The sequence below is a fragment of the Lontra canadensis genome, unplaced genomic scaffold, assembly GCF_010015895.1.
Source record: "Lontra canadensis isolate GAN:19392208 unplaced genomic scaffold, GSC_riverotter_1.0 scaffold16, whole genome shotgun sequence".
NCBI lineage: Eukaryota > Metazoa > Chordata > Mammalia > Carnivora > Mustelidae > Lontra > Lontra canadensis.
In genome coordinates, this window is record NW_022631010.1 from 4660713 (window position 1) to 4673616 (window position 12904).

General features: G+C 52.6%; 1 protein-coding gene across 4 annotated transcripts; it reads left to right on the forward strand.

The window, feature by feature from the left end:
* Positions 1-1670: 1670 nt before the first annotated feature.
* Positions 1671-12691, forward strand: FAM110A (family with sequence similarity 110 member A). Of its 4 annotated transcripts, none has more exons than XM_032858994.1 (2): positions 1671-1901; positions 11602-12691. In XM_032858994.1, exon 2 carries the CDS (start codon positions 11693-11695, stop codon positions 12578-12580), a length of 888 nt encoding a protein of 295 aa, XP_032714885.1. In that variant the 5' UTR covers positions 1671-1901; positions 11602-11692; the 3' UTR covers positions 12581-12691. The 4 variants fall into 4 exon arrangements, with proteins under 4 accessions (XP_032714885.1, XP_032714886.1, XP_032714887.1 ...); XM_032858995.1 differs by lacking the exon at positions 1671-1901 and adding an exon at positions 1991-2133; XM_032858996.1 differs by lacking the exon at positions 1671-1901 and adding an exon at positions 8255-8343.
* The last annotated feature ends 213 nt before the right edge of the window (positions 12692-12904 follow it).

The window sequence follows — 12904 nt, forward strand, 5'->3', positions numbered from 1 at the left end:
TTCTGGGTTTTGCAACATTTGTGGCATTTGCCATTTGTTGAGGTGTCTTTTATCTCTCTAACCAAATAATCACCTTTTAACCTAATTTTATATTTGTGATTTTGTAGTTCTTTTCTTAAACAAATCTCCCTAAATTGGGTAAGCCTCAGGAAGTACCCAGTCTGGATCTGCCCCTGCTCAGTTTTCTCTGTCTTTTACGATCACGGGATCCTCCTTGCCTTTTGTGACTGCTGCTGCCAACTGGTGTTGTATATGGCAACCTAACAGAACGGCTTGGACTCCTGCTGGATCCAGACAAAACTTAGTGTTTTCATTTATAAAATGAGAATAATAATAGAATCCCCTCCCCCTGCCACATAGTAATGATGTCAAGTGAGAAAATACGTGTAAAGCTTTGAGCAGCCCGGTCTAGCAGAGGGTACAGTTATCGCTATATCTGATACTTAGTTGCCTCTCACAGATATAGTCAGATTCCCTGTTTATGACGGTATCTACTCTGATCTGATTAATGCCCATGCCAAAAGGTGCAGTCATTGTTAGCTACTGGTATCTTATTAGTCCCTCTCCCCCAGCAGCCCAAAGTATGTATATAGTAAGTGCTCCATCGTTGAGAATCCAATCAAAGAATGAAAGTCACCATCTGGATGAGAAAACAGAGGTTGGATCCAAATTCAACAATGCCCTAGACCCAAGCAGTGAGTCACAGCTAAGAAATGTCCTCATCTCGAAGGGTACTTACTTATTCCAATCCTTTTTAAAACTGTGGTTTTTTTTTTCTTGACATATTTAAGTGTTGGAAATTGGAAAATCCACAAAAGCACAAAAAAAGAAATGAACTGCTATTATAGTTTTACACAAATACATGTGATGCTACAATTACGTATTTAATATATAGTATGCTATGAAACATACTTTTAAAAAGCTTTCTTTGCATTTTCCTTATACTTTAAATATCTTTAACTACATCATTGTTAATGACTGCATAACATTCCTCATCAGGAAGTGGGGATAATTAAAGGTACCCATCTCAAAGGGTTATACCATGAACATTGACAAGAGTTATGTCATGCGAAGCTACCTGGCATGTAAAAAGCTCAATAAACTTAGATCTTCCTTAGGATGGATTGAGCTAACCAATCTTCTTTTGCTGAGCATTGGAGTAATTTCCATTATTTTTCTAGGGTGAATATTAATCTTCACTCATATCTTCAGTCATTTCCTTAGTAAAGTTCAGGATTGCTGGATATGCACATTTTTCAATTTCCGACTGTGCAGTTGGGAGAACAGAGAGGGAAAAGGGCTAGCCCGAGCTCACACAGCGAGCCTGAAAAGGCGAACTGGAGACTAGCTGGGGACCCTAAATGGTGCCTTATCCTGTTGGGGACCAGGAGAAAGTCCTAGTCAAGGGAAAAAACTAGGCTCCTGAGCTGCAGCGGCGAGGGAAGAACAGGCCAGCGGGGCTGAGCTGGGTTGGGGGGAGGGAGGAGAGGACAGGCGGTGGCTTGGGGGGCTGAGATGGGCTGCCGAGGTGGGGCGCTCACTTGCTTGGCCAAAGCTAAGCGGTTGCCTGGCAACCCGGGCGGCGCGGCGTTCGAACGGAAGCGACCAACCAATCAGGATGTCCGGGGCAAACCATTCCAGCGCCGGGGGGGGGGGGCGGGAAGCGGCAAGCTCACTTCCCCTTCCTCTGTGCCCCCGGGACCTCCGCTCTGGTGGGAGCCTTGGGATAGTCAGGTGCCCCAGTTCATTTCGGGTGCGCAGAGCAGCTCCGAAGAGGCGTTTGCGGGTCCCCAGCCTCGCCGAGCCGCTTTGGGCGCGGCCATTCCCAGCCCGGGTCCGAGCTGTCAGTCTCTCCGAGACCCGCACGGGAGGAGCCAGGACTTGCCTAGCTACCGCTCCAGGTGAGGGGGCGGGTGGACTGGCACCCGAGCTCAGGTCTTGGGGGGAGGGGGCTTCGTTCACCGTGCGCCTTTTGTATGCGTCCTCTCCGCGTCGTACGTGCGGGGAGGCGGCGGTACCCCATTTTACGGAGGAGAACGCTGAGGGGCAGAGAGTGAAGTGTTCTAGCCCAGCGAGGTCGGCTGGAGAATCCAGTTCAGGTCTTTCTGCTCTAATTCGAAGTCTCCAGTCTGGGTAGGTCTGTATTTGTCTTGAGAGACCCAGATGAGCAACTGGTGGTCAGCTTGTCAGCCGCTTAGCCACAAGGCTGCTAAGCCCCGGAGCCCTGGCGGAATCATTTCCCTCCGGCTCCGCTCCCGCACCGTCGCCTGAATGCCTCTTCTGGGCAGCGGGCTTCTCTTATCCAGAACGCCAGAGTTTGGACTCAGGGCTCGTTTTTGGGGTCTTTCTGCCCACGGGGTCCTGAATCTCAGTGCTGTCTCTCTCAGAGGGCTGTTCTGGGTGGGGGAGCGGGGTGGCGGGGGTGGGGGGCGAGCCCACTGTACTGACATTTCTGGGCTAGATGCTAGGTGGGCAGCGGGTGCTCTGGCCCTGGGGCCGCTGTTAGATTCTTCTGATTTAGAATTCTTCAGATTCTGGGAATCAGCCCCAGGGTGGGGAAATGGGTAGAGGCAGCCATTCAACCTGAAGCGACTAGTCCCCAGAGACTCTGGAATTGAGGAAGGGGCTGCGACCCCTCCGCCTGGAGCATCTGACCTAGACCAGGCCCTGCCTCCTGGGGGTGCTCTGGGAACTCACAAAGAAAATAAGTCTTTCATTTATTCTTTCAACAAATATTTATTGACTTCCTATGCCCTGCCATCCCCCTTGTCTCTTTTATTTCTCTCAGTGGCATTTACCCATCCGACGATGTGCTATGTATTTCACTTATTAGGGAGTTGATTATCTTCCTCCACCCGAATGTGATAGGAGGAGGGGCTCAGGTGAGGCCCTTGCCTCCAGGGCAAAATTGAAGGGTTCCAAAACCTCTTATCAAGATAACTAAAGCTAACAGTTATTAGTATTTTTTTAAAGATTTATTTTAGAGAGAGAGAGAAACAGAGATAGAGAATGTGTGAGCAGGGAGGGGGGCAGAAGAAGAGGGGAGCCCAACCCCCAGGAAGGGGACTCAGATCCTAAGACCCTGAGATCATGACCTGAGCAGGAACCAAGACTCTGTCGTTCAACCGACCGAGTCACCCGGGCAATGAACAGTTCTTGACTATTTGCTGTGTTTTCTGCTGGTGGAGATCAACTCGTATGGCCTCTGTAGAACACAGTACAATGTCTCTCTCATAATCACAAGCACATACCCAGCCCCACTGACCCACTTCTTGGCAACACAAGGTGCAGTGACGCCCCAGGGTGGTTTGTCATGGTGGGTGTCTGGACGCACACTGGTTGGTCACCAGCAGGGGCTGACGGTTCTTTATGGGCTAATGTACCCCCACATATATTAGGGAACAACCTATATGATTAAGTATATTAATAATAGATATTAGAATTAGTAATATATTAACATTATTAAAACATGTATGGTTGAGTAAAAAGAACAAGGTGGAAACAGTACATACAGCGTGTTGCCATATGTGTAAAAAAATAGAAAGAATATATGCCCATTATTTCTTGTATCTACCAAAAATCTCCCTGGAAGAACACGCGATTGTCTGGTTACAGTGGTGCCTGCAGGGTGGGGAACTGCATGGCTAGGGACTGAAGTGGGAAGTTTATTTTTACTTCATTCTCTTTATAGTTTTTGAATTTTGAGTCATGGGCATATAGCACCTTGTTAAAAAAATCATATATATATAATATATAAATGTATAAATTATATATGTATGATATATTATATATATAATATATATTATAAAAATCATTACAGATTATATATTTAATCATAAGACCACTGTCCTGTCTGTGATCTGTCCTTGACTTGCTGTGTGACTTTGGGCAAGTTTCTTCACGTCTCCCGGGCCAAGATAAGATGGTGAGCTCAGGCCTGGGCAGAGGGCAGTCCAGGGCAGGAAGTGGACTTGCCTGGGAGTCTGCCCCAACCTCCACCTTCCCCATCCTTGTGAGCTGGGCCCTTCCCTGCGGTGTTGCATGTGGTTTCTCTCTGTCTCCACTGCAAGTCCCTTTGTCCTCATTTTGCAACTTCAGGTACAAACCGAGGCACAGATAAACAAGTTGGTGGAGTTGGACTGTCCGTCAGCCGACAGGAGATCAGCACTGGGCAAGGTTGACTACAGGCAGGCCGGGGCATGAGTGTCTGGGGAGACTCCAGAAATAGCACGGGGCCTGGCGTGGGTCTGGAGGATGCCCCGCTGGGTGTCTCCAACCCGGACAGCTGGGCTGAAATCAAGCTGGCCTGCTCTATTGGCTGGACCTTCCCTGTTGCCTGGAGCCTTCCTGATCCTCCTCCAGGGCAGGTGAGGGCCTCTCTGTCTCCACCTAAGTCATGGCCTGGCTTCTGCTGAACAGAAAGAAGCAGCAGGTGGAAGGAAGGGGTTGGGGTGGGGGCTTGCAGAATGTCATGAAAATTCTAAACATCGAAACCACGCCTCTCGCCCCCTCAGTGAAGAATAATCCTAACACCTCCTGGGCACTTACTGTGTGCCAAGTCCTTTCTAAGCATGCATGCACTTAATTTCCTCCATTCTATGATGTCAGGTAGTTACCGCTGCTTTTTTTCACATGTTACGCAGGGAAACTGAATGCAAGAGAGGTTTAGTAACTTGGACCAGGTCAGAGCAGGAATGTGGATCCGGGGGTTCTGGCTCCAGTCTGTGGACTCTCTTTTTCTTTTTTTTTTTTTTGGAAAAATATATAGAACATAAAACTGAGCATTTTAACCATGTGTAAGGTACATTTCAGCGGCATGAAGGAAGTTCACGCTGTGCCCAGACCTTACCACCAGCTCCTCATTTTCTCTTCCCCCCCAGTACCTGGAAAGCACCTTTCTACTTTCTGTCTCTATGGATTTGACCACTCTCTGTACCTCATGGAGGTGAAATCATACAATATTTGCCCCCCCCTTTTTTTCCTCAATATTTGTCCTTCTGGGCCTGACTTATTTCACTTAGTATAGTGTTTTTGAGGTTTACCCACGTTGTAGCGGGTGTCAGAAGCTCCTTGCTTATAAAGGCTAAATAATATTTCAGCGTATGTTCATCTGCACATCTGTCCATGGACACTTGGTTGCCTCTACCTTTGGATTCTTGTGAAGACTCCTCCTATGAACATTGGGGTTACCACATCTGTTCAAGCCCTTGGTTTCAGTTCTTTGGTGTCTACACCCAGGAGTAAGATTGCTGGGTCCTATGGTAATTCTTTTTAAATTTTTCCTAACTGCCATGCTGTTTCTACCATGGCCGCGCCATCTTATATTCCCACCGACAGGGCACAATTTCCAATTTCCAATTTCTTCATATCCTCACCAACACTTGGTATTTTCTGTGGCTGTGGGTTTGTTTTGTTTTGTTTTGTTTTGTTTTGTTTTATTTTCTGCTTGCTTGCTTATTGTGGTATTGGTCATCTGGATGGATGTGACACGTTATCTCCCTGTGGTTTGGATTTACATGTCCCTAATGATGTATCATGCTAAGCATCTTTCCACATGCCTATTGACCATTTGTACACTTTGTTTAAAGAAATGTCTGTTGAAGTGGTCTTGTGTGCATAGATTTATAAGCTCTGAGAGAACTGGGTTAACATTCTGGGTGGTGAAGTCTTCACCCAGGAGCTGGGCACTGCAGAGTCCTATTTTGGTGGTGTTTGTCATGCCCAGGCTGGGAGACAAGCACTGTTACCAGTCCCGTTTTATGGTTGGGGAAACTAAGGCCTTGGAAACTTGACTGTCTTGCACAAGGTCTTGTAGCTAATCAGAGATGGAGCTGGGATTTGAACTCTGATGGGCTGGTCCCAGAGTCCATGCTTCAGAGGCGGCCTTGGGGCTGGAGTTGGGGAAGGGCATTGTAGGAGCAGATACCGTGTGTGCAAAGGTTTGGATGTGATGTCTCCAAAGAAAGAATACAGCTCATCTAGAAGTGGCCAGGGCCCAGCTTGAATGGGGGTGACTTGAGACTGGAGGGGAATGTGGAGGGAGATGGGGGAACACCTTTGATGGGACTGGGGGTTGGCAAGAGGCTTGGTGCTAAAGGGCCTTGGTCTTTGAAGTGGCCTGGGTTCCAGGCCTGCCACTTAATCAGCAGCATGCTCAGCACACACCTGTGTTCTTGGTCCCTGGAGGATGAAAATACAGAAATAGGAAACGAGCAACTGATAAGTGAAGACCTAAAATGACAGGGTGGGATGAATGTGTGGAAGGAAACAACCAGGTGAGAGTGTTGGCAGGAGTCTCAGGGTAGTCAGGGAGGCCTCTCTGAGGAGGTGAGACCTGAAGGAGGTGAGCTAAGAGGTTCTAAGCAGAGAACAGATAGTACAAAGGCCCTGAGGCAGGAAAGACCTTGGCGTGTTCAGGAACAGCAGGGAGGGCTATGTGGCTGGAGCAGTAAAGGCTGGAGATGAGGGGGGAGTAGAGGGCAGGAACTAGATCCTGGAAGGCCTGAGGACCGAGTGGAGAGTTTGGGTTTTATTCTAAGGTGATGTAGAACCATAAGAGATCTAATTTCTGTGGGGAAAAATATTGCCATCTTGCCCCCATTTTACAACTGAGGAATCTGAGACCCCGGCCCACAGCCAGGAATGCTTCCTACGGTGGCTTTTCCCTCTGGGGCCCAGAGAGGGAGGCAATAGCATCATTTGGTGAGTGGTTGAAGCCCAATACTGAAGTGTCTGTCTCCTCCACTTCCCTCCACTCCCCCAAACCTGCTCCTGGGTTCGGATCCTGGCTCTGCCATTTCCCAGCTGTGTAACCTCTGGCAAGTGGCCACACCTTTCTGTGCCTCAGTTTTCTCAGCTGTAGAATGAGTGTAGCAGGAGTACCTTAGGGTGAGTGTGGGGATTCGATGAGTCAATGTATATAAAGAACTTAGAACAGTGCCAGGTACAGAGAAAGGGAAAATTTCTTCTCTATTAGGAACATGTTATTGTTTCTTTGCTGTTACTACTATTATTGACTAACTGAGCCCTCCCCCACCCCCCATTTCATCTCTTTCCCATTGTTGCCTCAGTAGAGGGCCAGGCAGGGACCCAGCAGGGCATTGTGGGGAATGATGGTCTTGAGGCTCGCCTCCCTCATTCCCCTAAAATCAGGCTCCAGGGCCTGGAGGAGGCCTCAGAGCTGACTCACTCCCAGGGGGAGGAGAGTTGTTCTCTGAGTCACTTCCCGTCCCCTCACAGCCCTCCACCCCAATCCGGGTGCAGCCCCCACTGGCACAGACATGGAACTGGGCCCTCTTTGGCTTCCCCAGGGCTCGGCCCTGAGGCTGGTGGGCCCTGCCTTCTCTGGGCCTCAGGACCCCCATGCAAACTGGCCCAATCAAGTGTGCCACCTGAAGTGACATAATAGGGCTTCCTTTGGCAGAGGAGACAGTCTTGGCCCTCCCAAGGATTCCTTATTGAGTGTTGCAGTCTTCTCATCTGTAAAATGGGGATTAAAGAGTTCCTCCCTGTGCAGGTGGTGGTGGTTGGAGGAGTGCGTGGATGTCCAGAGACTTACAGAAGTACAGTGCCTGGAACTCCAAATTTCTGGTTCTTATTCCTCTCGCTGTTGTTACTAATGTTCACAGCTTGCAGAGTTTCTGTCTGCCCTCTCAGACGGTAAAAACTCCCACTGACCTGGCCTGGAGGGTGAGATTCCCCTCACTTGGCAAAATGGAGAGCCAGAGGGGTCCAAGCAACCTGTTCAGGGACACACAGGTAGAAAGGGGTGGCAGGAAGGCTTGGTCTAGAGGGAAAGTGCCCAGGTCAGACTCCTCAGGGTGACGTTGGGCCAACTGGCTCAACCTGTCCCAGCCACGGTATTCGATTAGTTAAATGCGGATAATAATAGAGTTCACCTCACAGGGGCTGTTGAGAACATTAAAATGGGTTAATTAATACCAGGAACAGCACTTTCTCGTGCCTGGCACAGTCAACATTATCGCGGGTACTGAGGCTGTGGGGGAGGGGGCCTCAGTTTTGCCCATCTCCAAGATGGGTGCCCTTGCCCGTGCCAGAGGTGCGGCTGCGGCCAGTGTGGCTATTGGGGGGCGCGGCCCCGGCTCGCGGGAGAGCTTCCTGGGGGTAGAACTGGGTCTCTGCGACGAGCTGAGCCCTTTGCCGGGGCGCCCGGGCTCCGGTTCCCGCCCCTGCCTGGCTTTCGTTCTTCCCCTCCGGGTGATACCTGGGCCGGCGGGTTCACCTGCTGGGGACTGGCCGCCGGAAGTTGCGCAAACGCGCGTTACCTGAGCGCCAGGTGGGCCGGGCCGGAGGAGCGCTCCGTAGCCGCGCGCGCGCAGCCAGGTATGTGCGGGCGGGTGGCGCTGGGCCAGGTTCGGGGGGTCTGCCCAGCCACCCCTCCCTTCTCGGAGAGGCGGCGGGCAGGGCAGGGTCTCACCTTCCCGCCTGGGCGAGACCGCGGGAATCCTGCCGTCAGCCCTCTGGCTTAAGAGCAAGGACAACCCGGGCTCAGAGAGGGGTGGCGAGCGGCCAGGGTCACACAGCGCGCCGGCCGGCTCGCGGCCTCCTCCGCCTCTGGGAGTCTCCAAGCTTGCCCCGAAGTGGGGCAAGGCAGAAGCCAGATCGAGAATCTGAGCTCTCTCAACCCCTCAGGCTGACTCCAGGGAAGCAGGTGGGAAGGGGGTATGGTGACAAAGAGAAGGGCTCACGGTTGGCGCTCTGGGGGCCCTTTGTGGGTAGCATTTGAAATACGTGGGTGGGGCGTTGGCGATGAGAGGAGGCCTCAGAGATCGAGGGGACTGGGACCCCCGCTTTAACTCGAGGGAGCCACTACACCTCTGTTTGCCCACCTTTGAAATGGGGCTTAGCAGATCAGTTTAGGATTTGCCTCTATCACGTGCCTCCTTTGTCTGTGGCTCCGGCTCAGACAGGCTGAGCGTGCTTAGAGACCCCTGCTGGGCTGGAGTTGAGGGGGAGGTGGGCGGAGAGCACAATCTGGCTGTTAGGTCTTGGGAGTCATCAGAAAAACCAAGAGCCCTTCTTGGAGTGCAGCCTTTATGCCAGGTGCTGGGAAGGTCCTCGACCTGTTTTATCTCTCCATCCTCTCGGAGACCTGGAGGCTCAGATCTATTTTTAACTATTCCAGATAAGGCATCCGAGTGTGTAATAGGCACAGCTGCTGGAGCAGGGCACACTGCGGGCAGGTGGGCGAGCTGGCCAGTGGCCCTCTAGCCGGGTTTGGCTCCTTGCGTATGTCCGGCCGCGGGGGGAGCCCCTGCGGTCAGCAGGTCGGTCCGAGGGCTCGAGGCTTCTGCCCTGGCCCTGCCCATCTGACCTCCTTCTTCCTTCTGTTTCCCCGGATGGTGCCCGGGAGGGAATTGCCACCGCCAACGGGTTGGACGGGTTTGGTAGGCGGCAGTGGCCACGGGGGTGGGGCAGAGTCTAGTTACCTCGACAGGGCTCAGCAAGGCTGCCTTTCCTGTTAGACCCTTCCCTCCTGAGGTCTCCTGGGGGGTTGCTGGAGTGGGGCAGCCTTACCTTCCCACTTCATCCCTCCTACCTTGGGAGCAGCTCTGGCTCTGGGCCAGTAGCCCCCAAGGTTCTAGTAACTTGACATTGCTGCCACTGCAGAGGTTTCAAACTGGGGACTAGATCTGTGTGGGGAGAGCAGATCTGTTTGCAGACATGTTTGCTCCATGCTCTGCGCATGTTTTAAAAATTATTATTGGATTTGCTGAGATTTAAGAATCTGGAGTGTTCGTGCACATCTGGATTTCTAGCCTCCTAGCACATTCCATACCTACCAACTTGGACCCATGTACCTGCAGTGGGTTGGATGTGTCCCTCTGTGGTTTATCCAAGGTCTTCCCGTTCATGTTTCGTCCCCATGGACACTCCAGTTCAGTAACAATTTATCGAATACCTGTTATGTGTCGAAAGCAATGTCCCAAAACAGATTCAGTGAGGAAAACAGACAAACCCCCTGCCTTCATGGAGCCGATACTTTAGGGGAATGGGAAGAACAAAGAGTAAAGTGACATGAATGCCACAGATGAGTGCATTAGGCTTCATAGGAGTTTGTGCCTTTTTTATCGGCCCTGGGACCTAGGATGGTTGCTTCTCTATTCTCAGTTTCTCCCACCTGTAAAATGAGATGACAATGACCCTTCTCACAGGCTGTTAGAGGATTCCAGGAGAGGATGGTGTTGAATGGCTAGCACACAGGAGGGATCCCTGCCTTCCCACCCCAGTCCAGACTCGCCTCCTGTCATTCTGGGTGACCACATGGGGCTGTCTATAGAGGTTTCCGATATGGATGGAAATCTCTTATCTGCAGTCTGCTCTATCGACCAGTATAGTGGCTGTTGAGCACTTGAGATGTGGCTAGTATGATGGAGGAACTAGAAGTGTAAGATTTTATTTGATTTAAAGCTAAGGTGAATAGCCATATGTGGCTAGTAGCCGTTGAATTATACAACACAGGTGTAGATGACATGTCCTTTGGGGGATTACCTAGATAAAGTCCTCCTCTTTCATTTTACAGATGAGAAGTTTCAGGACTTGGTTTATGGGTTTTCTTCTGGCCCATCTCTGGGATAGTTGGTGAGGGGATACTGTGGCTCCAGCCCTTTCTTGGAAAAAGGACCAGGGCTGGTCTGATGCTTGGGGCCCCAGGCCTTGATGCTTAGTTGATCATGTGGACACTTGAGCACGAGCACATCGGTGTGGGCCCCCTTGCCTCTGGGTGCCCATCCTCTGGCTGCTGGCAGATCCAGGGTCGGCTGGATGCTCTCAAGCAGGGTTGTGTGATTGTGGGCTTTTCTGGCTTCTCTTGGAACAGCATAGCTCAGGTCCTGGCTGACATTTCTAGCTGATAGGCCTCCTTGGATCACTGTGGGGCTGGCACCGAAGTCCCATCCTGGAAGCTGATGAGTGTCTGGACTTCGCTTGGGTAGGGGGTGGAGATTTTCTACACTCCTCCTCCACCAGCTCTACTGCTTTGCCTGGGGCTTGGCATGTCTAGACGGGTGAATAGTACCGGGCAGCTTCCTGGCTGGGTAGGTAAGGGTGGGAGGTGGTACCAGGTTCCCTGGGGGCAGTTTAGGCAGCGTGTGGGTTGGAGCCCTTTCTCTGGGTCACCAGGTGCACCAGCAGCACCTCCCTGCTTGGAAGCAAGGGACCAGAGCCACCAACTTGGGGGGTTAACTTAATCAAGTTGGTTGAGTTCCCTATCTGCAAAATAGAGCTGTTAAGGGGACCCACTGAGGTTAAGCTGGCTGGTGCCCAGTATACGGCCTGGAGCCCACTTTCCTTCCCTTAAAGCATGCCTTGCCCTGTCTTTTCTGCCCATGCTACTCACGTCTTTCTTTGGTACTTCTCATTTTCTCTATGCCTCAGCGGGGCCTAGTCCTCTGGGAAGGAGGCGGGGGTGTGGGTGGAGTCACAGGCCCCTCAGTGGTGGTTTTCTGTCTGCTGATTGGCTCCCTGTGATCGAGGGGGCGTGTCCATTAGCTTTTAATAGGGAAGGCGTCTTCAGCCCCTTTCAGTCTTGGCTGAGCCTTTGTCTGAGCGTGCTCAGCCTCTTTCTTTCCTCCCTTGTAGCAGTTGCCAGCATCCAGCTGCCTACTTTCTGGATCTGTCTCCGCGTTTCTCCGGTCTCCTTAGACCAAAGCCCTTGGGGTATGTAACAGCCATGCCTGTGGACACACTGACTCCGGGATCCCGGGACACATCTGCCCTACCTTTCCGCCTGCGGACCAAAGTGCCTGGCTACCTGCTCCGGAGGCCAGCAGATGGTGGAGCCCGGAAACCTAGTGCTGTGGAGCGCCTGGAGGCTGACAAGGCCAAGTATGTCAAGAGCCTGCACGTGGCCAACACCCGCCAGGAACCTGTGCAGCCCCTGCTGTCCAAGCAGCCCCTCTTCAGCCCTGGGACTCGCCGCACAGTGCTCACACCTAGCCGCCGAGTACTGCCTGGCCCTGGCCGTCGGCCCCAGCTGGACCTGGACATCCTTAGCAGCCTCATCGACTTGTGTGATAGCCCTGCGTCCCCTGCTGAGGCCAGCCGTACTCCTGGACGGACAGAAGGAGCCCACCAGGCGCCCCCAGCCAACCCTCCACGCCCGCCACCCAGTACAGCTGCTGTCCGCCGAGTGGATGTCCGTCCTCTCCCCGCCTCCCCTGCCCGGCCCTGCCCATCGCCAGGCACTGTCCCCGCCTCCAGCCCAGCCCGGCCCCCAGGTTTGCAGCGCTCCAAGTCCGATTTGAGTGAGCGCTTTTCCAGAGCAGCAGCTGACCTGGAGCGATTCTTTAACTTCTGCGGCCTGGACCCGGAGGAGGCACGGGGGTTGGGCGTGGCTCACCTGGCGAGGGCCAGCTCAGACATCGTCTCCCTGGCGGGGCCCAGTGCCGGGCCTGGCAGCTCGGAGGGGGACTGCTCCCGCCGTAGCTCTGCCACTGTTGAGGAGCGGTCTCGGGAGCGCGTCCCCTACGGTGTGTCGGTGGTAGAGCGCAACGCGCGAGTGATCAAGTGGCTGTATGGGTTGCGGCAGGCACGCGGTGCCCCCGCCGCGGAGGGCTAGGCTTCCACTGGACTCCGCATTTGCACAGGACACATCCAGGAGAGGCAGCTGGGCTCTTGACCTCTTCTGCATCCGTTCCCTGGCTTGGGACAGACCAGAGGCTGGGCGGTATCTGTCAAGGGCTGACCCTGGAGAGGGTTGCCTGTTGACCTTGGGCAACCCCTACCCCTCACTTGTAGGGGTTTTGACACAAGTCCTGCCTGGTTCTTCTCCTGGGTTTAGATTTGGAGCACTCAGCCTTCTCCACTGAGAGTGAGGGGCACTGTCCACCGAGCAGTTCTGTTTCCTTCTTCCTTGGCCTCTAACCTTTGCTGACTTCCTCTT